At 42.4% G+C, this 25,488-nt stretch overlaps 1 protein-coding gene and 1 pseudogene across 1 annotated transcript in view; both read left to right on the top strand.

The window, feature by feature from the left end:
* Positions 1-25,488, top strand: part of LOC126235080 (sodium-dependent dopamine transporter) — a 644,375-nt gene that overhangs the window by 418,913 nt on the left and 199,974 nt on the right. Inside the window, exon 3 of the mRNA XM_049943817.1 lies at positions 7,830-7,964. Within this exon, the coding sequence (XP_049799774.1) occupies positions 7,830-7,964 (135 nt within the window). The remainder of the gene's footprint in view (positions 1-7,829; positions 7,965-25,488) is intronic.
* LOC126211112 (5S ribosomal RNA) lies at positions 8,242-8,359 on the top strand (annotated as a pseudogene).

Genomic DNA, 25,488 nt, shown 5'->3' with positions numbered 1-25,488 from the left:
CTGATCAACATTGCTGGTGCCACTGATGGACTGCTTCTACTGAAATGAAGTCACCTGTTGCTGTGTGCACCTGATCAACATTGCTGGTGCCACTGATGGACTGCTTCTACTGAAAAGATGTCACCTGTTGATGTCTGCACCTGCTCAACATTGCTGGGTGCCACTGATGGATTGCTTCTACTGAAATGAAGTCACCTGTTGCTGTGTGCACCTGATCAACATTGCTGGTGCCACTAATGGACTGCTTCTACTGAAATGGTGTTACTTGTTGGTGTCTGCACCTACTCAACATTGCTGGGTGCCACTGATGGATTGCTTCTACTGAAATGAAGTCACCTGTTGCTGTGTGCACCTGATCAACATTGCGGGTGCCACTGATGGACTGCTTCTATTGAAAAAATGTTACTTATTGGTTTTTGCACCTGTTGACCATTGCTGGGTGCTACTGCTGGAACTGTCAACTGCTTATTCTTGAGCTATGGAAAGCGTTTATGTGAATATTTGTATAAACTGATTTTTTGTGTATTACTGTTTGTGGATAGTTATGAGACTGTTACCTGCACATATTCGTCATTGCTGACGCTATTGATTGAACTGTTTAACCACATAATACTTGTGTAAACTGTTATGTAAAGTCACATGTATGAAAGAATTTGTATTGCTTACTGTATTTTATATATTAGGGAAAGGTCAGTGCAAAGCCAAAATTTTATCTAGTTATATGATATTTACGTATTAATATTATCTTTCATTTTTGTCTGTATTTTTTTTGACGAATTTGGTGGCATTTTCACCACCAATGCTGGCAAAAATACCATCAAATTCTAGCCGTGGAGGAAGGGCATATGAAAGGTGGCTACACTGAGCCACAGCGCCAGAGATCGCTAGAGAGCATTGTTCCGCCCGCCTCCACTGGCAGTGATTATTGAGATGTCGTAGTGGTGAGTGCTTGTCGAGGACTGGTAGCAGTCAGTTCGTGTTGAGATGTGCTAGTAGGGAGTGCTTGCTGAGATGTGATACTGAAAAGTTCTTGTTGAGATGTGGTAATAGCGAGTCGGTGTGGAGATACATTGTAATTATGAGAGTGATTTTGGTCAATATATGAAGGTACGAAACTTGATTTATTTTTCATTATTTCCATGTTTTAAATAATGCGTCATTACAGGTTCAGTCAACAAGCATCTGGCTTGTGTTCTTGGATTAGAGTGCAATTCTGGTTTTCTTGAGTAATTATGGTATTTCTATTTTCTTTAATTAATTCAGTATAAATGATATTTAAAATTTCTTGTGTTGTTGAAGAAGAACCGTGCCAGATGCGTACGTTGAGTCATACTTCCACACACAGAACAGTTACACTTGTGCTTTGGTTTCGTAGGTTTTATAGTTGCTGGGGACTTAATTAATTAATTGTGTTAATGAAAATTTCCATTTCATTCTTTGTTATTGTTCTATGCAGTCAGATAGCGTAATAATACTAGTCAGGGCCAACCGTTACGAGACTTCGTAACCGAACAGACAGCTACTAAAGCAAAAATTAAAATTATTTGCATTCCATTTAATTGAGCCCCCATGCAACAATTCCCAAATCGTTAGACTGGACGCGGACGAGATATGTCGTGGCCGGCTCGTTCGCCAGGCTTGACGCCTCTGGATTTTTTCTTTTGGGGATCGTAAAGGACATTGTTTATTAAGACGTTCCAACTATACCTGAAGATACGCAAGAGAGAATGTCAGAACATGTGCTTCGATAAGTGCCGATGTGATAAGGAATACCACTCAATCCGTGATAAGAAGATTACAGCACTGCATTGATACCAATGGTCATCACTTCGAATACCTTCTGTGAATGGACGTCCATGCCACCTTTGTGACCTTCGTTGACCTTCAAACACCTTACTGTTACACATCATTGGATTCGTCTCGATAGCCGCTATCAGAAAATAAGTACCAAACTATAGCATCCCATTTAAAAAAACAAAGTTGACCTTCATATCTCTGAAGCGACCCCACCTAGCAACAAAAACAAACGTCATAGTATGGCCCCCGTTATCCCATGCAACTTTTATCCCATAAACTTTTCAACTGCTATCATACTTCCGGAGTTATTCTAAGTGGCAACAGTTTGTGACTCACGTTCTGTACTATCTCTGTTAGGACGAGGAGAAATTATTGCCTTTTGCATTTCGTGAAGGTCAGCAGCCAACTTTATGGTTTCACGAATTCCAAGATCGCTAATGTAAAAGTTTAATAACTAAGAAGTTTATTCAATAAATGCTGTAGCTACAGGCTGACCAGCTGTTGCCTCAGTCATCCGCGTTCCCATTGGTCCTACGCTTTCTTCCTCTACCTGGCAGGACCTCATATTCACAGATATTCCATGATGTCAAGAGAAAACGTCTCACTACTTTAACGTACTCAGAAAACCGTTGGAAAAGTACGATTTGTGCACTTGAAACTTCCAGAACTCAACTCAACATGACCTAGGGAAACGCTAGCCCGTCAGTTACAGGTTGCAGAAAAAGGAAGTGTTTCACAGGAATCGCTCGAAGGTACTTCTAGCGCAGGGATGTAAATCCATCGTACGGCGAGTGGGTTCAGAGTTGAGGAAATTATAGATATATAGAGGTGATCTTTTGCGCCACTTTTCATGTTCGAAAAACCACTGTCCGATCGAAAAATCTGGGTTGAATAACGTAGTGCCAAGAAAAACTGTCATTCCACGACCAGAAAATAGATGTTAGAAACCATAAAATACATATAATCGAACATCATACTCCCGCTGCAATTATTCACCACATACGTTGCCTTCTAAAGTGACCGGCAGGTGAAAGGCTAAATGGCTAAAATGGCTCTGACCACTATGGGACTTAACATCTGAGGTCATCTGTTCCCTAGAACTTAGAACTACTTAAACCTAACTAACCTAAGGACATCACACACATCCATGCCCGGAGCAGGATTCGAACCTGCGAGCGTAGCCGTCACGCGGTTCCAGACTGAAGCGCCTAGAACCGCTCGGCCGGCTGGTGTAAGGCTAAGCGCGTAGTATTGGCGTTGCATAGGATATGACCAAGACTAACACTGTTTCTTGCTTTCCACTACGTTTTGGTTAACCAACAAAAAGAAAGCTTTCAGTTAGTTCAGATATCATCCTATCGTTTACTTCACTGTGTCCGCCGCGGTAGCTCAGTGGCGCGAATTCGCTCAGTGTTAGCTGCCCTCTTTAATAAAAAAACAATGTGAACGGATCAACAAAGAGCCTGAACGGGTGTCATCAGACATCCGTCCAGAACGAATTCAACGAACTATATAGAACAAAATGAGATTAAAAAAAAGTGGTCAGTGCGGCGGAATGCTGTGCAAAGGGGCTCGGGTTCGATTCCCGGCTGGGTTGGAGGTTTTCTTCGCTTAGGAACTGAGTGTTGTGTTGTCTTCATCATCGATATATCATCCCCATCGACGCACAAGTCGCCGAAATGGCGTCAATTAAAAGGCATTGCACCAGGCGACCGGCCTACCCGACGGGAGGCCGTAGCCCCACATTTCATTTCACTTCACTGTGAAAATAACGGAGAAAACTGCAGTTCTATTTTTTAATATTATCCTTCATGGTTACGGCCCAAGGGTACGACGCAATTGTGAGCTTAATTCCTTATGTTTCTATTACATCCTTAACTATTTTATTGTACCGCACAGTGGTACATACTTTGTTGTTACCAGGTGGCTAGGCGACCAGAAAAGCCTGGTAATGGTTGTCGGCTGGTATTAGGTGATCTCGAACTTCTCCCATTTTCAGTAATTAGTCACCGATGTTTCTTGAAAGTACATCAATCTGCTGACGATTTTGCAAAGATTTTTCAGTGAAATGCAAATTGCTCTTTGGGCCCTGTTTATGAGACAAATTATGGGAAACTTTAACTTTTTTACTTTCTAAGAGCGGATTGGGGGCGGGGGGATTCCAAATGTATGTGGATTACGTTTAAAAGGGTCGATAGTTCATGTAGTTTTACTCAGAAATCACTCACTCAAAAAACTGTGTATTACACAGGATAGTCGACACAAGAATGTTATCAGAAGTAGACTGGCACAAGAGAAAAAAGATAATTTCAGTAAAATAGCCATGCTGATAGTAGATATTGATATGGGACTGAAGTAGTTCTTGAAAGTATACTGCTAGAGCACAGTATAGTATGGAAGTGAAACGTAGTGGAAAATAAGAAACAGAGTTACTATTGGTCATCTCCTATGCAACGCCGTTACTACGCACCAGTCGGTCACTTTAGAAGGCAACATTGAAAATCAAGACAAGAAGAAATAGAAAAAATTCTAAAAGTGTTAGAAATAATAAATGAGGATTAAACTTCTATGGATACTTACCACAAGAAAGAATATGTCAGTGGCACACCCGCTACGGCATCCAGAAATAGTTCGCGTAGGGTGAAAGAAGAAGTATGAGGGGGGAGGGGGGGGGGACACAGGCGGTAACAGGTAGGCTATATGGACATGAGAAGGTGGAGGTAGATGCCAAACTATTCGAAGGACTAGAGAGAGAGAGAGAGAGAATTTATCATCTTTGCAATTGCAAGCAGTTCTGCAAACCCTCCCATATCTGCCAATGTTTCACAAAATATAGTTCAAATAAAATTACCCTCCCTACTGCTTGAGTAAATAAAACTGTCGCTATGCTATACACAGCAACGCATACTTGGACAAAACTGGGTACTATCCAATCAGGTTTTCAGTATTTCGTCCCCGATGGAAACAAACTGCAGAGAAATTATTATTTATGCGTCTTACTATATATTTGATCGAAACACGTGTCATGCAGTGGGAGCAACTACATGAAATTTACTATACAAAATCACATTACGAAATTGTGAAGTATGGTTATATGAGAAAAGCATTTCTTCTCCTCTGGGGTTTTGCACTGATCGTCTTAGTGATACGCTCCTGCAGACTATGTTTCGAATTTTGCACCTCAGTCGGAGACAAGATCGTGATTGTGAAACTAAAATCTGGGTCAACCACATGAAGTTCGTCATAAAAAAATCGGGCTTCATCTTTGGATATCTTGTATCGCATTTTCTGCTGTGTGTTTAGACGGGTGCGCCAGGATGTTGATCAAAGTCTCCCAATAAATAAGCAGCAGAACACGGGTTACGTGGTGGTTGTGCCAGCCAATGTGAGTTTAACGGTACCAGCAGAATATGAAGAGATGAGAATGTAAAGTAAGACAGAGAGTGGTTTGTCTGACGGTTTTACTGGCATTTTAGCAATTTTAAAAACGTACTTGCATATCTTACCTGAATATGAGAGCCTACATTCGAAAAAAGTAGTGTGGTTTTGTGAAATTACCACGTAACCTAATATTTTACTACGTTGTCCTCTTACAAATCTAGTAACTTGTCTTTGATGGAGTTTGGTCTGCTTCGTCACTTGGACTTCCTAGACACCTTAGCTTCCTCCCCCCCCCCCTCCCCCTCCTCCCTGTGTGGAACTCAATGAATGAGAATGCATCCCTACCTGAACACCACAGACAAAAAGCAGGATCAATTTTCATGAAGACAGGTCGGGATAGTATTCAACATTGTAACAAAAACTGCCACAGCGTCTACAAAAATGCATCGACAGAAATGGTTCAAAATGGTTCAAATGGCTCTGAGCACTATGGAACTTAACTTCAAAGGTCATCAGTCCCCTAGAACTTAGAACTACTTAAACGTAACTAACCTAAGGACATCACAAACATCCATGCCCGAGGCAGGATTCGAACCTGCGACCGTAGCGGTCGCGCGGTTCCAGACTGTAGCGCCTAGAAGCGCTCGGCCACCACGGCCGGCGACAGAAATGGTGATTATGTCGCAAAATAGCTAAATGTTCAAGCTGTAAACTGATGTAAACCATTGTAGAAATAAACAGATCTATGTACTTTTAAAAAAAATAGGAGACCCTACTTTTGGGATTACCCTCGTAGGTGACTTATGTATGCCCATGTGGTGCCAACTCCCTCCAGCGACCTACCAAAGGTCTCATTGCTTACATGCCACGACGCGTCCAGGTGACTATCGCACATGGTAGGGACTTCAGTATAATTAAGACACGAGGGGATTAAAGACATTAGATGCTAGTGAGCGTGATCTACATCAGCGGGACAAGCTGAAAATTTGTGCCACACCTGGATTCGAAACAGAGTCTCCTGCTTACTAGGCAGATGCGCTGACCAGTGGTCATCATAGCTGAACGGACTACCTTTAGCACGCTTCCCATCAGCCCAATTTCTCAACACACTACTGATGTAGCGGCCTACTCATTAGCCTCATTACTCAAAGCAACTTGCTGACCCCCATAAGAGTTCGAGGTTAGTTGCATCTGCATGAAGGGATCAATGGCCGTCGTCACCTTAATTATACATGTAGTGCCTGTTCTTTCGGACATGTCCGAAAGGACAGGTATCACATACGTGTTCAGCATAATTGTCACATGGATCCAACTAACACATGCTTTTTGTGTTAAGCCAAAAAAAAGACTGAAGGAGCGTGCTGTTCTATGTCACAGTAACACTTGTGTTAGCAGTGTCATCTAACCACAGCCATAAAAGTGTTATTTCTGTTCGTGTCTCATTGCGTATTTTCGCCCTTGAGTTTTGTACATCAAAAATTGCTGTTTACGGCCTTGTTCAACTAATGAAAAGTACCGAGGTTATAAGTCTGAGCGCGCATACCAGATCCCAGTAGACAAACAGGGCGTAGCGCTGCTCCACCGGTTCCAAGTCTGCTAAATGAAGGAGTTCACCGAACGATAGTGTCGTTTGCGTTCCTCGGTAGCATACACTGATCCATACTTCCTTATAATGCCAGCTGGCTGCTGTAATACGTAAGATGCTATGAATGACAACAATATTAACATGGATGGCTCTGAGCACTATAGGACTTAACATCTGAGGTCATCAGTCCCCTAGAACTTAGGACTATTTAAACCTAACTAACCTAAGGACATCACACACATCCATGCCCGAGGCAGGATTCGAACCTGCGACCGTAGCAGTCGCGTGGTTCCGGATGGAAGCGCCTAGAACCGCTCGGCCACACCGGCCGGCTATTAACATGGATGTAAGAGCCGTAAATGTTATGCATTTCTCGCATATACGTAGCATTTTCGGACATGTGAGTTGCGTTTAGTACCAGACAAGTACATAAGATAAGCCTTGTAGCACCGAGCGAGGTGGCGCAGTGGTAAGACACTGGACTCGCATTCGGGAGGACGACGGTTCAATCCCGCGTCCGGCCATCCTGATTTAGGTTTTCCGTGATTTCCCTAAATCACTCCAGGCAAATGCCGGGATGGTTCCTCTGAAAGGGCACGGCCGACTTCCTTCCCCATCCTTCCCTAATCCGATGAGACCGATGACCACGCTGTCTGGTCTCCTTCCCCAAAACCAACCAACCAACCAAGCCTTGTAGCAGAACCTGTGTCATCTTTGTGTTATAGAAGTAAAGACTCGTTGTTCCAACTCTTATACCCTCGACAAAAGAATTTGATAAAATTTTTTCGCCAACATGTCTTCCAATATTACTCTGCAGCACGATTTTTCACATGGATCCAGCCATCACATGCTTTTTGTGTTACGCCTAAAAAGAGACTAAAGGAGCGTGCTGTTCTATGTCAAGGTAACACTTGTATTAGCAATGTCATCTAACCACACCAATAATGTGTGATTTAAATAAATAAATAAATCAAACTAAAAAGTGACAGAACTGAAGAGTAAGAAAAATGACCCGACAAACGATATTTTAAAGCAGCTGCTTAATAGCTGATGTGGCCTGTTGCAGGTGCTTTCCTGGTACCGTACTGCGTGATGCTGTTCGTGGGCGGCATCCCGCTGTTCTACATGGAGCTGGCGCTGGGGCAGTTCCACCGCAAGGGCGCCATCACCTGCTGGGGGCGCATCGTGCCGCTGCTCAAAGGTGCGTACATCACGTCCCCACCACGTCCGGCTCCTTTTAAACCCTTAAAACTGCTTGACGAAGTGAGACACGACTTCAGGTATCAATAAGCTGTAATACTAACAAGTAGCTCTTACTGCGCTCTATCACTCCACTAAAAAGTCTCATAAAGATGAAAAACAAGTGATATACAGCTTTACTGTTGTCAAAAAATACAGGCCGGACTCGAACTCCAGCACAAAATTTCGGAGGCTGGTAAGAGATATTTTTGATTACTTTAGTATAACCTTCTCAGTGGGGCAACGGCCTTGCCGCAGTGGATACATCGGTTCCCGTGAGATCACCGAAGTTAAGCGCTCTCGGACGTGGTCGGCACTTGGATGGGTGACCATCCAGGCGGCCATGCGCTGTTGCCATTTTTCGGGGTGCACTCAGCCTCGTGATACCAATTGAGGAGCTATTCGACCGAATAGTAGCGGCTTCGGTCAAGAATACCATCATAACGACCGGGAGAGCGGTGTGCTGACCCCACGCCCCTCCTGTCCGCATCCTCCTCTGAGGATGACACGGCGGTCGGATGGTACCCGTAGGCCACTCGTGGCCTGATGACGGAGTGATAACCTCCTCAGTCCCGAGCTTACAAAGCAATGATCCAATCCGACAAGTTGATACCTACCCTGAAATTTTTCACACAGGAAGAATACACCGAAAAAAACGCACTGTCATAGTTTTCTCTACTAAGGCACACTGCAAGTACTCTTAAAAAAAAGTTACTCATTTTTGTCGCACGAAAAACTGCTTAAAACGACGATCTGTACAGCCCTCCCTGCCTAGGGCGCGATTGGCGAATAAGCAGAAGCAGCCGTAACATGAGAACGTAGCACCACGTAGCCCGAAGTCTGAAGTGCACACGGGTGAATTTCAAGCACTTAAACCACACTGAACACGTCTCAGATCATTATTTTCTTTAATAACTTGCAGTTCATATCGAAAGCTAAACTGTTGCAGATGTAATTGTCTCACAAGTGACAAGCAGAAGAAAGAAAATCAAGGCAATGTATGATGTTACAGTACAGACGACTTTCCTCGATCGGGACTCTAATTTGTTTAAATTAAGTATTTTATAACGATTCCTGCAGCAGAGTTCTTACGATAGTTTTTGAATAATGCAAATTTTACCAACAATGAAACAGTTCCCTTTTTGTAATCTGTAATTGTCACAAAAAATGCAGCCGGCCGTTGTGACCGAGCTGTTCTAGGCGCTTCAGCCCGGAACCGCGCTGCTATTACGGTCGCAGGTTCGAATCCTGCCTCGGGCATGGATGTGTGTGATGTCCTTAGGTTAGTTAGGTTTAAGTAGTTCTAAGTTCTAGGGGACTGATGACCTGAGATGTTAAGTCCCATAGTGCTTAGAGGCATATAAACCATTTTCAAGAAAAATGCAACGTGTCTATTGGGTGACGAAAAGAAATATTTTCCTTACACCTGGCACACCAGACAAAATATTAATGCACTCAGACACTCCACAGTAATTACTAGTCTTATTTATACAGAACTGGAATGGAGTAAGAAATGGTCGTGGCTGTCGTTCTGTATATTGTGCTGCGTACCAGGTGTATTTGATCAAATTCGTTAAATGTGGTGATGCAAACTGACAAAGCACAAAGGACTGAATTTTAACAAAACAGTTCATCTGATAAACCTGAAATGACAAAGAGATATTGGAAATTATATTGTCCGACAATTTTCTTAAAAATGCTTTGTACCGTTGAAAACATTTTTTTACCGAGAGGCTGAATCACGCTATTAGTTCCGGGTCGAACCCGAAATGCATTAACAGTGTTTGCGTCTTTCTCCTCGAATGAAACACTGAAAATTATTCTCTTCCAGTTTTCCAAATTTTGCTACACAGCTTACAAGATTTTTACTTGTAAACAGACCTTTTTTTTATTTTTAGTCCTAATTTACCTTGATGTTCCTGAAGACAAAGACAAAGTTGCGGAAGCAGTCGTCCACTGTACTTATCGTTGGCAGTGCTGTATTCGAATGTCTCATAGTTTTCATCGACTGCACGAGCGATTCTCTTTTTTTCCGCTCGAAATGATAAAGTGCGGTGTGCACGAAACGGGACTGATTGGCTTTATATGCATACGGTAGGGTATAACAAGTAGCTTCATCTTTACGACAGCAACGAATTTCTCTGTAGTGTTATCTGTTAATGACATCTTCTCTACAAGTTTACTTGAGGTAAACTGTGTAATTTTACGACTTCCTTTTCCGTGTAATTTCCTGAATCTGTCTAACGATGTCGCAGAAGCCTGGTAATCAGTTATGTTCATCTCACTTATAGTTCAGAGCGCCCAGTTTAATAGATCTCCCTTGGTAGCAGTGCACTGCAGTTGTAAATCTATCGAATAGCTTTTCTTCCAGACTCTTGCGAGTTTTATTTTGGTGCATATTTCGTACTTCCTGTAAGTCTTTCTTCATTTATATAGTGATGTTCAGATTTTACGAAAGAAAACCTACTTTGCACACTACTTAAGGTTAAGCGTTTTCTCCTACTTCGTCTAACCAAAAAATTTACAGCGTTTGCTTTGTCACTGAAAGGTACACCGCACATGTTTTCTTTGGAACCGAAAACCTTGGAAGGTAGTCTGTTATCGTCCTGGACTTTAATCAACGCAACAAAAAAATGGTTCAAATGGCTCTGAGCGCTATGGGACTTAACATCCGAGGTCATCAGTCTCCTAAAACTTAGAACTACTTAAACCTAAATAACCTAAGGACATCACACATATCCATGCCCGAGGCAGGATTCGAACCTGCGACCGTCGCGCGGTCCCGGACTGAAGCGCCTAGAACCGCTCGGCCACCCCGGCCAGCTCAGCGCAACAATCATTGTATGAATTACAGTTCACAGAATCGCAGAGTTATTTCTTGTTTTTCTTTTTCTTTTTTTTTAAAAAAAAGCTTATATTTCCACAATTTCTAACGAAATGTCGACATTCTTCGAAGGAATGTCCAAGAAATTAACCAATAAATAACACATATGTATGTCTTTAGCAGAAGTTGGTGATTTCATTTGCACACTACATTCTTCACATTTCATCTTTGGAAAGTTGAAAACATTAATTGTATTCTAGATTTTTGTGAAACTCTGGAACTGCACAAAGACAGATACTATTAGCAATCACTGCTAATTATTATGGATATTAAATGAGTTGCAAATTTGAGTTGATAGTAACTCTGAACAATTGTGTCAGAGACACTGTCAATGGAAAGTGAAATTAGCTTTACAAATTAAGATCGCGTTGTAGCGTGTTATTTGCTTACCGATGTGCCATCAGCCAAGGATATGTGCCTGCCGTGTTGCGCATGCACTGCCTACTACAGCTACGGTAGGGATGTACATTTCTCGCTTAGTGAGCTACGAATTTGGCAGTTTTAAACATTCTTTGAAAAATACTTGCTGTGTGTCTTAGCAGCAAAAATTTTGACATTGTATTCTTTTCGGTGCATTCTTCCCTATAAAAAATTTCGGGGCAGGTTTCAACATGTTGGACTGGATCATTCTCTTGTTAGATTTCATGACTGAAAAGTACATTGCTCTGGGTCAAAATGAGATTCAAATAACTAAATATAACATGGATGTGATACACTAAAATTTTAGAACGTGTTCTAAGTGGATACTATTTCTGTTAGAAAATAACTGAAATACGTGCAATATTCAGGCAACTTCCACCCCGGTGAAAACATGAGAGCTTTTTATCAACAGTACACGCCGGAAACTCTACATTCACATATACTCAGAAAACTCAACATTAAATTTAAAAACAAAATATGAAAACAGTGCCACTGGACTGTGAAAGTATGGGTCGTGTAGTCCCACCATTTCAGAGAAGAAATTATGTCGCTGTAATGTTGTGATGAAATAAACAATCACTTATTCGATAATGTACAGCAGTGTTTCTCACGGCCGTGTCTCAGCACATTGGTGAGTCGCGAGAATTTTAATGCCCTCTAAGCTTCTGCAGATAAAATATCTAGAACATAAAAATTTTATCGCCAAACCGTTTCTTGGAGTAGCCCAGTTTGCAAGAAATCGCCTGCCCACGCATAATAACAATAAATGTATTGCGTGTACTTTATGTGCGTGGTTTTTTGCATCTAGAAAAAAAAAATCGCATGCAGGTGTGTCGTGAAAGTGTGAAACGTACGTTGGTGAGCTCCAAAGGAAAAAAAGGGTGTAGGGTAACATATTACTGTATATTCTACACACATTCTAATCCAAAATTACTAAAGACAAATAGAAATTATGTTTATTTCTGGAATACGTGCCGACACTGCAGTACCAGCTTTCTTTAAGCAGATGCTGCCGCCTACTGGGAATATGCAGAAACCAAAACAGGTAATGCACTAAAAGCATATGGTGTAAGGTACATGCTGGAGTCATACACATCGTTTTTGGTTTATTCTCTGAGCTAGGAAAAAATAAAATTTGGTTGTAGCAGTTACACCGTCAATTAAAAAAGTTTCGAGACTGATTTTATTCCTGCCGCATAAGTGGCGTCAGCGCAGTGACGTGACAGCTTGAACAACAGTAAGCAACAGATGTGCCTTCCACCAGTCTCTTGTGAGCAGGCAGTTTTAAGTAGTGGACTTACGACCGTAATGTGTCAACGTTATTGTGTCACAAATCGCATGGGGCAATGTTCGAAACATCTCTAAATCAAGTGTTCAAGACATTATGCTGAACGATAATATGAAGAAAAGAAAAAATGGTTCAAATGGTTCAAATGGTTCTGGGCACTATGCGACTTAACTTCTGAGGTCATCAGTCGCCTAGAACTTAGAACTAATTAAACCTAACTAACCTAAGGACATCACACACATCCATGCCCGAGGCAGGATTCGAACCTGCGACCGTAGCGGTCACGCGGTTCCAGACTGAAGCGCCTTTAACCGCACGGCCACACCGGCCGGCCAAGAAAAGAAAAACTGTTTGCTAATTTCGTTCTGCACATCTTGACTCCCAAATAAAAGCAACGACGCATGGACGCCTGCCGCAAATTGATTGAAACGCCAAACGCAGAGAAACACCGGGTGATCAAAAAGTCAGTATAAATTTGAAAACTGAATAAGTCACGGAATAATGTAGACAGAGAGGTGCAAATTGACACACATACTTGGAATGACATGGGGTTTTACTAGAACCAAATAAATACAACAGTTCAAAAAATGTCCGACAGATGGCGCTTCATCTGATCAGAATAGCAATAATTAGCATAACAAAGTAAGACAAAGCAAAGATGATGTTCTTTACAGGAAATGCTCAATATGTCCACCATCATTCCTCAACAATAGCTGTAGTCGAGGAATAATGTTGTGAACAGTACTGTAAAGCATGTCCGTAGTTATGGTGAGGCATTGGCGTCGGATGTTGTCTTTCAGCATCCCTAGAAATGTCGGTTGATCACGATACACTTGCGACTTCAGGTAACCCCAAAGCCAATAATCGCACGGACTGAGGTCTGGGGACCTGGGAGGCCAAGCATGACGAAAGTGGCGGCTGAGCACACGATCATCAGCAAACGACGCGCGCAAGAGATCTGCCAAGCGTCTAGCAATATGGGGTGGAGCGCCATCCTGCATAAACATCGTACGTTCCTGCCGGTGTTTATCAGCCAGGCTGGGGATGATACGATTCTGTAACATATCGGCGTACCTCTCACCCGTCACGGTAGCAGTTATTTTGCTGTACAGCGCCATCTGTCGAACATTTTGTGAACTTTGTTTTTTTTTGTTTTTTTTGTTTTTTTTTTAAGAAAACCCCATGTCATTCCAAGCATGTGTGTCAATTTTTACCTCTCTATCTACATTATTCCGTGGTTTATTAAGTTTTTAAATTTATGCAGACTTTTTGATCACCCGGTATTTTCTGGGAAACATCATCACGGTTGACGATAGCCTACTTGTTTTTATCAGTGCGAACTTACCACAAAAGGACAAAGTGCAAAATGGGTCTCTGATCTTTCGCCAAGGCCGATGAAGGTGTGAATGTGACTCTTGAGTTGAACGACATTCCAAAGAGAGGCTTTTCTGAAGTTTCGCATAGCTATATCAACGTTCTGTGCTTTGTACTCAAGTAAGGGTAGGCGATTTGGAACACATGAAGCATTAAACCTATCATAACTTTCATCAATTTTTTATTAATCCAGTCTGGAAACTTTTTGGGCTGAGCAAGATAAGGGGCTTGTGGTCTCTGGTGACACCTTATAGAGTAATAATGTAATAATTTATTCGGTTTTTTCCTCTGTTTACCTTTATTTCAGTGAAACTACCTTTACAAAATGTCCTGTGTCTGTAAGACGCTATTACCAAAACCTACAACGCAAAATACAGCGAAATGCAACAACGCTTGTACGCAAATGTACGCTCATGTGGTTGCCGTCACTGCTGGGAGCAACTCAGCTTCGTCGTGCCATTCTTCCATTGCATTCGGTTCAACTCTTCACCAGCAAACCTACACAAACAGCCCTGTATCACTGTTAACGCACAACTAACACCGTCAGAAAAACCAACCCGAGAGAGATTCCGCAAAAAAGAAAAGGAATGAAAGCAGTAGGTATAGGTATCGGCAGCACAAGAATACGACGTCTAACAATTTCGTGACAAAGTTCGCGTTTGTGTCCTGAAGGCCATGTTGTTAAACGGCGAGCATAATCTGTGACAGCAGCAGTGACGCTTATTGCAAGGCTAACACTGTCAGCCGCTCCAGACAACTGTTATCTGTACAGGATAACTTGTATTAGTGTGCCGCTCTCCTTTGTACAGTGCCAGATATTGCTTTGGAAAAACTTGAGACAGCATCACATTGGTCATGCAAACATCATCCAAAGTGCCATGCGATCGCCCTCGATGTCCAAATTTATGGTATATGCAGGGTTCAAAAATGGCTCTGACCACTATGGGACTTAACATCTGAGGTCACCAGTCCGCTAGAACTTAGAACTACTTAAATCTAACTAACCTAAGGACATCACACACATCCATGCCCGAGGCAGGATTCGAACCTGCGACCGTAGCGGTCACGCGGTACCAGACTGAAGCGCCTAGAACCGCTCGGCTACAACGTATATGCAGGGCTTCACCAGAAACGAAAGTGTCAGTGGGGTTTCCAGATGGCCAAGTGCTTGGAAAAAACAGCATTTTTGGCACGGGTAGTGACAGGCATGAGCCAATTGTATTACACTAGTCTCTAGGCAGCAACTGGCATAAGGCCAAGTTTTCAGAACTGTAATCCGAACCTGGCGAGGTTGAGTCCGTATGTGGATTTTTTAATTAACACTTATTATATCACATATACTTCAAATTAACCGAAGTAATGCTGAATATGTTGTATCTATTAATATTTTCTTTAAAGGTATGAAAAGCAAATGAAAATGGAAATTTGTGATTGCAAATAAATTTGCAGGTGTACGCGAGAAGTTCATATACAATATTAAATTATTTTGTTCTTTTACATGCTGAGATTCATCTTCAAACTCGGGAACCTATCGTTTCAGCTGTCAAGGGCTGCTCGGAGGCCAAAATGAAACTAAGGAATATGAAGTACTGTACGTTTCAAATTCTGTCCCTTCTTGGAAAGTTATAAGAACAATCCATTGCAAATTGCAAATCTCTTTTGCTTTTCATTTTCATGCATTTTATGAAGGTCAATAAATGCAGTATATTGAGCATTATTTCGGTTTGTTTGCAGCGTAACTTAAAAACTGAAAATACTGAGAATACCGTCCTATAATCTTTCCGTTGTGCCAACTGTCTGGAAACTAAGATAACATAAATGGCTGATGTCTCGCCCGATCTGCGCCAAAAATGATATATTTTCCAAACGCTTGACCATCTGGAGCTCCCACTTCGGTCGCTTTCATTTCTGATCAAGCCCTACATATACCATAAATTTGGACGAAATCGGTGATGACGAGTAGGCGCGGTACTCTTGTTAGAGGAATGAACATAGTGGTAGATTGTGAAGATGTAAGGAGGCATAAACACCCTAACTGAAAGAAAGCCTGCGCTAAGTTCGAAGAACGCTCATATGCCATGCTAATGCTCGGTAAGCATTGCAGACTCAGGTTTATCCTTCAGCCTTATTTTCACAAGTAATGATCATTTTAGTTCATTACCCATTAAATTATACTTTCTCTTCTAAGATTTTTTGTTTAGTTTGTCTTTAGCAGCTCTGCTGAATGAAATCAGTTGTCACCATGTCATTTTAGTCCAATAAACCTCTATTCCGATTTTTCTCTCGATAAATCCACATACACATTCTTGCAAGCATGGTGAGATAGGTATCATAATATTTTTTGTTTGCAAACTCTCCAATTTCGTTCCCCATAGGAAATCGATATTAATCAATTGCCAGAGTTTAGAGATTATAAAAACACAATCTAAAGCAACTTCTCCTTGCTCCAAGTGTATACTGAGGCTAATAATCCAATATAAATAATACTTCTCTGGCACAGGTAAATATACACAAATATTCTGGTAACAGGAATAAGGAGTGAGAGTTGATGCTATGAAACGAGTAACGGCAGGGCAAATTGACTAGTCCAATGTGAGCGTGTAGCTCTAATGACACACTAGAGCTCTGAGCTGACACGGAGATGACTAGCATAGGATGTATCGTAACAATTTAGTAGTATTCTCAGAAGCCGACCCGTAGTTCAATGGACCACAGAGGTATAATGCAGACATAGCTTCGAAAAAACCATATTCTAGCCTGTGAGTATTAACACTGTTGTATGATTTCTCATATTTTATTACGATGGCTTGCTTCATATGTTGGAATAGAAACAGAAATAGTACAATTAATTATTTTACATTTTTACATTTTACATTATAACAGAACACTCGCGGACTTGAATTACACTTTGTGTAGACACGGTTGACGCTGATACAAGGGCTCTTCAGAAATTACTTAGCATGGAGAAACCCTCGTTCATGTTTCTTGTACTGTGGGCTTTTTTCCGGATAGATGGAAATTCACCGGAATCTTAAGCGACGTAGCGAGTTCTTGTTCACCTTAGTAATCATGCAGATATTACTGAACAAGAACCAGCAATCGCAAAAACCACCAGAAATGCCACGTGTCAGATAGTAAGAGTGATGGGTAACACCCTAAAATTCCATTTGACTCGTAGACGTACTCGAATTTTCCTTCAACGAACCTCGGGATTGCACGTGCCCTTCTCCTGGTACATACCTTCCAGAAGCTAATAGATGGTTAGATAGAGTGGAAAACGAGGTCTTCAGTTCCTGATCTCAAGAACAACAACATCCCACATGAGTGAAGCGTCGCTGACGTGTTGCCATTGCCCCAGCCGCGTTTTGATGTTCATACACATCCGTCGCCTGCACCATTCGCGTACACCTGGTTGAAGTATCATGCATTGTACCTGCTCGATGTCTCCATAATTGAACCAAACCGATCGTTATGAAACGACTTATGTGTGCTCGAGCACAGTAGCTCACCCCTACCGTGACATCTACCCGGAAAACGGCCCCGAGCCTGTTTCAATCAAGTTCACGTCAATAACCGCACTTCAAGTTTCTATGCAATTTGCTGTTTCTAATTTATGAATGCATGCGTCTCTGGCGTCCAGGAAAATAAATATTTATGATATTTTATCATTAATAAATGAAATGATGTCTTTATCATCTCTATAAATATTTTCCTTTTCATTTCAGTTAATTTAAGTGAAATAAGTAACCACTCTCTTTTGACTATCCTTTGCCTAATTGGTCAGAACAGTGTCAACAACATTAAATTCCTAAAACACTCCACATTGTTGTTTAGCTTCACTCAACTGAAGTTGCCAGTCAATACACGGCATCGAGCATTGTTACCTAAAATGTCTGGTGCTAGTACAATGGGACAGTCATCCTAACTTAATTTGTAGTCTTCATAACAGAAATAATCCCATCCTCTCATGAATGAATTCACATGGTTCATTTGGTTCCAAGTTATTGTTTACTTGGCTGTAAGTTAGTTTCGCTAATTTCTACCATTATTCACACAGATCAAAATGAGTAGTATCAGTGATTTACAAGGCACTGAGAGTCCTTTTGTAATATTTCTAGACACGCTTTCATCCTGTCTTGCTCATTGTTAGTAATGTCAAATACAATTCAACATCAAATTTACGATGTTCGCAAATTACCCGAAAGCAAGTTAATTTTTCTGTACGGTTTCCATATCGTCTTCTAGCTGTCGAACAATGCATGAAGCTGATGTTTTCTCACCCATCAACTCCTCAGTTGGTGTTTCCACACTACACCGGTTCAACAAAAGTGATGGCGATACAAGAGAACCAACTGCGGAGTTTCACATCTTACCCAATTGCACAAAGCAATGCTTCGCAGCACACCTGTGTTATCGTTCTTAGATCTCACTCCTACAACCTACGTTTGATAATCTTCATCGAACCCAAACCATCAATGTTCATTATGTGATTCACTCACTTATAAGGCTATATGTATCCACAGACATGAGCATGCCATGTTACCAGTCTCTTAAAGTGGAAACGTGAACCAAATTACAAGCCGCCCATTGTGGGATTTCTGTGGTGTAGGCACCATTTAATCATAGGGCGTTTTTTCCTCCATTCTAAAAAAAAAATGCAACCCATTTATTTCTTACGAACTTGCCTTGGCTGGTGGCCGGATTCCATTAGTGTCAGATCATATCACGAGATCTCTTGGTTCCAGAGCCGATTGGTCCGTGGCTTTTTTGTGACTCATGACCTTCACCCCTTGTCTTGTTTTGCTGGAGTGCATAGCGGCAAGTCTCAAATCAGAGCTTGGGTACCCCGTTAAGCAGACTGTTTGCCCATAACTGACTGATAAGATGGTCGGAGACCTTCAGCAGGGACATGCATGGGAAAAGATTGAGGTCTTCTTACCAAAATTTGTGTTGATCACTACGTTAGTTTTCAGCTTTGTTGCGTTATTCTCCCACTTTTTCTTGTATGGAGAATGAAAGAGGAAATTTTTAAGTCTCGCGGCATTACTTATCCTTCTAAAATAAAACTTTCAACCTAGCGTAATCAGAAAATTAACATCTCTAGCAGATTAAACTGTGTGGGGAACCAGGATTCTGATGCGATAGCATGGCAGGAGCCGCGAGAAGGGACTTTCCGAGCTAGAATCTCGTCCTGATATATGCAGAATTATATGAACATGTTTGATCGTATCCGATGACAAAGTCAGTTTGTCCACATGTTAAGAACATTTTTCGACTCCTTCGTGCTACTAAAGAGAAGTTTTGCTACAACAGAGTTTCTACGTGGCGTAAAATAAAAATATTTTTATCACTGCGAGTATTCCATGACCTGATATTCTATATTCATTTTTAGTTGTTTAGATTTGAAATTTTTCTCCAATGAATTCGTCTTAATTAGGTCTGAGGTAAAAGAGACGCAATATCTCTCCGTTACTGTTTCGACCTGGAATTATGACACTGTGTCCGTAAAAAAAAATCCATCAAACTCATACTGAACGGGGTGATACAATCTAGAAATATGATTCTCGTTGCCGTTGTCTGAGGTTGACACACCTTAACAGCAACAGGTGCGAATGCAACAAGTGAGGTGTCGTCCTACATCCGCCTCGCGACAACCTGTGGATGAGAGGATACGTTCTGCATTCAGAATAACTTGTTGCACAGTTGTAGGTTTTCGTTTTGCCCGCAAGCAATTACCCCAAACAAGAAAACGGACAACCTAAAGTTTCAAGAGCAAAGGGCACGACAATTCTTGGAACTGCATACGGCTTCTCACGAAATTTCCAGTAGCTCAAATGGGTCAAATGGCTCTGAGCACTATGGGACTCAACTGCTGAGGTCATTAGTCCCCTAGAACTTAGAACTAGTTAAACCTAACTAACCTAAGGACATCACAAACATCCATGCCCGAGGCAGGATTCGAACCTGCGACCGTAGCGGTCTTGCGGTTCCAGACTGCAGCGCCTTTAACCGCACGGCCACTTCGGCCGGCTTCCAGTAGCAATTATACTATTCACTTTCCGTCTTTAATTGCTTCCCAGCTTACAAGTGCACATACATACACACACACACATCTATATAGAAGTTTGGCATCACCCTGGTTCCCAGAACTCCTGAAGGTAGACATGACATTGACTGTGGATATTGTATCACAGACACAGTCCCTTTGACTGTTCAGAGATGTCACTAAACCCGCCCAAAGATGTAAACAACCACGCATTAGCAGCGCCTATTAGACGGACGGGGTCCGACAGCCGATAAGTTCCATTCATTCCACCAGGAAGGAGGTACACGGCTCGTGTTGTCTGCAGTTCTACCATGCCTAGACGGCCAATACCGCGGTTCGAACGCGTCCACGTTGTTACTTTGTGCCAGGAAGGGCTCTCAACAAGGGAAGTGCCCATGCATCTCGAAGTAAACCAAAGCGATGTTGTTCGGACATGGAGGAGATGCAGAGAGACAGTAACTGTCGATGACATGCCTCGCTCAGGTCGCCCAAGGGCTACTACTGCGATGGATGACCGCTACCTAGGGATTATGGCTCGGAAGAACCCTGACAGCAACGCCACCATGTTGAATAATGCTTTTTGTGCACCCACATGACGTCGTATTACGACTCAAACTGTGCGCAATAGACTGCATGATGTGCAACTTCGCTCCCCACGTCCATAGGGAGGTCAATCTTTGCAACCACGACACCATGCAGCGCGGTACAGATGGGCCCAACAACATGCCGAATGGACCGCTCATTATTGGCATCACGTTCTCTTCATCGATATGTGTCGCATATGTCTTCAACCAGACAATCGTCAGAGGCGTGTCTGGAGGCAACCCGGTTAGGCTGAACGCCTTACACACACTGTCCAGCGAGTGCAGCAAGGTGGAAGTTCCCTGCTGTTTTGGAGTGGCATTATATGAGGCCGACATATGCCGCTGGTGGTTATAGAAGGCGCCGTAACGGCTATACGATACGTGAATACCATGCTCCGACCGATAGTGCAACCATGTCGGCAGCATACTGGCGAGGCATTCGTCTTCATGGACGACAATTCGCGCCCCCATCGTGCACATCTTGTGAATGACTTCCTTCAGGAAAACGACATCGCTCGACTAGAGTGGCCAGCATGTTCTCCAGACATGAACCCTATCGAACATGCCTAGGATAGATTGAAAGGGCTGTTTATGGACCAAGTGATCCACCAACCACTCTGAGGAGTCTACGCTGAATCGCCGTTGAGGAGTGGGACAATCTGGACCAACAGTGCGTTGATTAACTTAGCATGCCACGACGAATACAGGCATGCATTAGTGCAAGAGTACGTGCTACTGGGTGTTAGAGGTACCGGTGTGCACAGCAGTTTGGACCACCACCTCTTAAGGTCTCGCTATATGGTGGTACAACATGCAATGTGTGGTTTTCATGACCAATAAAAAGGGCGGAAATGATGTTCATGTTGATCTCCATTCCAATTTTCTGTACAGGTTCCGGAACTCTCGGAGCCGAGGTGATGCAAAACTTTTTTTGATATGTTTATATACACCCCCTAAAATTGCATCAGCCTCCACTTACAGTCTTGGACAAAAATAATTAATAAAATGGAGAGAATCCTATTCTTTGACGTCTACTGTTAAAGCTCTAAACCTTTCAGATCCTTTTTTAAAAAATTGACTACAGAAAGTATTACAATAGTGCTGAAAATTTCAGTATTTATTTACTACGTACATTAAACTTTAGAGGCACATGGATTGTTAAGACTAGTCCTGCGTTAAAATTGTTATTCAAATTTATTATTGATTATAACATTCAGTCCAGGCTAGTACTCCAGGTTGAGTCACTAACTATTGCCACCAAGAATAACTCCGAAAGTATGATAAGAGCTGAAGAGTTTGGGGACAAAAGTTGCATGGGACAACATGGGCCATAATACGACTTTGGTTTATTGTTGCTAGGTGGGTCGATGCAGAGAAATGAAGATCAACTTTGTTTTTTTAAATGGGATTCTATAGTTTGGTACTTATTTTCTGATAGCGGCTATCGAGACGAATCCAATGATGTGTAACAGTAAGGTCTTTGAAGGTCAACGAAGGTCACAAAGGTGACATGGACGTCATTTACAGAAGACGTTCGAAATGATGACTGTTGGTACTGTTTGTATCAATGAAGTGCTGCAATCTTCTTATCAGGGATTGAGCGGTATTCCTTATCACATCGGCACTTATCGATGCACATGCTCTGACAATTCTCTCTCGCGTATCTACAGGTGTAGTTGGAACGTCTTTATAAACAGTGTCTTTTACGAATCACCACAAGAAAAAATCCAGAGGCGTCAAGTCTGGCGAACGAGCCAGCCACGACACATCTCCTCCACGTCCAATCCAATGATCTGGGAACTGTCTCTGCAACTCATTTCTAGCCATCAGCGAAAATTGTGCCGGACACCCGTCGCGTTGATAAAACATTCTGTTCCTTGTTCCTAAAGGTATTTCTTCCAATAACAGACCTAATGTCCCTTGCAGGAACGTGGTGTACTTCCTACCGTTCAGATTTCCTTCGATGAAATAGAAGCCTATAATTCTGTCCGCCAGAATCCTACACCATACATTCACCGACCTCGGTTTCTGGTGTGCAACTTGCCGCAGTCAACATGGATTTTCAGTTGCCGAATAATGCATGTCATGCAGATTAACATTTCCATGGTTCGTGAATCTAGTCTCATCAGTAAATAAAACCAAATTGGTTAATGTGTCATCCGAAGTTGAGGCTATCGGCAGAGTTCAATGCAAGCATACAATTCGTACCACTTAATTCTTGGTGGAGACTGATATGGCAAGGGTGATATTTTTGGCGATGCAGGAATCGAGCAACACTACTCTGGCTCATGCCAGATTCCCTTGCGATTTGATGCGAACTAGTACAAGGATCTCGAACTACAGTGGCAAGAGTGCCATTTTTCGTTTCCTCGCTAGTAACTTTCCTTTCCCGGAAATGTTTCCGATGCGTTAAAGATACAGTTGTACTTAATTTATCACACAAATATTTAAATGTACGACGTGTAGGGTGAGTACGTTGAGGATATCTTTCAGCGTATAAGTCTCAAGCTCTTACTGAATTTCGTTGGCATTCTCCGTAAATGAGTGGCCGAGCGGTTCTAGGCGCTACAGTCTGGAACCGCGCGACCGTTACGGTCGCAGGTTCGAATCCTGCCTCGGGCATGGATGTGTGTGGTGTTCCTAGGTTAGTTAGGTTTAAGTAGTTCTAAGTTCTAGGGGACTGATGACCTCAGCAGTTGAGTCCCATAGTGCTCAGAGCCATTTGAACCATTTGAATCCGTAAATGAGAAGCATATCAACCTCTTCATCGAAGAAATACATCATTCACATTCGCTTGATTCTTACCTCTCCTATTAATGTTGTACTGCGAAACCGTCGAATAGTGTGTATATGTCAATGGTAGGTTACATGGACATGCCGTATTCGGCGAATATTTATTATTTGCACGATATACGAGAGTTCTGTTAATGGACGTTCATGCCACCTTTTTGACCTTGGTTGACCTTCAAAGACCTTACTGTTACATATCATTGATTTCGTCTCGATAGCCGCTATCAGGAAATAAGTACCAAACTACAGCATCCCATTAAAAAAAAGAAAAAGAAAAAAAAGTGGACCTTCATATCTCTGACGCGACCCCACCTAGCAACAAAAAACCATTGTCATATTACGGCCCCCGTTGTCCCATGCAACATTTGTCACACAAACTTTTCAGTTACTATCATACTTACTGAGATACTCTTGGTGGCACTAGTTAGTGACTCACCCTGTACATTCGGAACAGCGAAGGCTAGATCAGTGAACGGTTCGACTCAAATGAAGAGCCAGAGAAATGATACACCCGCCTAATATCGTGTATGGCTCCAGTGAGCACACAGAAGTGTCGCAACACGTCGTGGCATGGACTCGATTAGTCTGAAGTACTGTGGAGGGAACTGATACCATGTAACTTGCAGAGCTGTCCATAAATCCGTAAGAGTATGAGGGGGATGGAGATCTCTTCTGAACAGCACGTCTCAAGGGATCCCAGATATGCTCAATAATGTTCATGTCTTGGGAGTTTAGTGGCCAGTGGAAGCATTTAAAGTCAGAGGAGTGTTCTTGGAGCTACTCTGTAGCAATTCTGAACGTATGGAGTGGCGCAGTGTCCTGCTAGAATTGCCGAAGTCCGTCGAAATGCACTTTGGACATGACTGGTTGGAGTTGATCAGGCAGGATGCTTACGTACGTGCCACCTGTCGTATCTAGACGTATCAGTGGTCCCATTCCACTCAAACTGCACGCGCCCCACACCATTACTGAGCCTCCACCACCTTCAACAGTAGAGATGGGTCGAACTCGTTCATTCCAGTGAACTACTTCATTCATTTCACTCTTTGCCGTGAAGCGTTCAAATGAAGTAGTTCATTCGTGAAGTACGGAAGCCTGTCGAAGTTGCCCAGTTCGCCGCTCAGCCGCTGCTACGCTCGCTTCGCGTCGCTCGTACGATGAAGCTTCGTAATACTTCATAATTTTACCAACAGATGGCCGAACTATGCAGTAACGTACACGCAACGTTTTACGCTCTCACAGCGTCTGAGTTCACGTAAATAGAGCATGGTCGAAGGGGACAAAGGAAAGATAAACAGAGAAGCCTGTCACATATAAGGAAGGTATTACATTTAATCTTGCTCGAAATTTTCTCATGAAGCGTCCAAAAAAGTCTTTATCTGCCAAATGAAATATTATTTGTTGTATTCATGAACTGAAAAATAGGGCTACCAACGAAATGCAGTCCAATTTTATGTTCCTTGTAAAATTTAATCCAAAATAGAATGAGTATGTTTACCACTGTAACAGTCTATATACCTACGTTAAGTAATTATTCAGAAGTTTTCCTGTAGATTTTATTTTTGTTGAGAATAATAACCCTCCAGATTTAAAACGTAAACTGTCACCTGTAGTCATTGTTACGATTTCAGGTAAAATCCCTTTTATTTTCATGTTGGCTGTGCGTGCTCACACAACCAGCCCCTTCGTTTATATCTTTAATATTCATTTGTCCGCAAGCGCTGCCAACGGTAGGCTACCCGTAGACGCGAAGTATAACTGCACAAATAGTCACGAGTAATGTCAGCACTGCACGTAGCAGCTGACGCTGCCTTCCTCTCGCCCCTCACCGTCCCAACCCGTCGTAAACCTATCGTTCCCTACAAACTCCGCGCGATTCGTCGACAGGCAACAAAGGGAGGACTGAAGTGAAGTGAGTGACGTAGCGCCGATGTAGTGGGAGAGGGAGAGGGGAAGAGAGTGAGTGAACTAGAAAAAAGTGTGGAGTGTGCTATCTGTGAAGAGTTTGAAGTACCAGTTCATTGAAATTGAGTGGTTAGTTCACACTTCACTGAAGTGAAGCGTTCATTTGAACGACTCATTCACGAGCTCCCCATCACT

Source organism: Schistocerca nitens, chromosome 1 (genome assembly GCF_023898315.1).
Source record: "Schistocerca nitens isolate TAMUIC-IGC-003100 chromosome 1, iqSchNite1.1, whole genome shotgun sequence".
Taxonomy (NCBI): Eukaryota; Metazoa; Arthropoda; class Insecta; order Orthoptera; family Acrididae; genus Schistocerca; species Schistocerca nitens.
The sequence above is the reverse complement of the archived record's forward strand: the minus strand, read 5'-3'. Positions and strand labels throughout refer to the sequence as shown.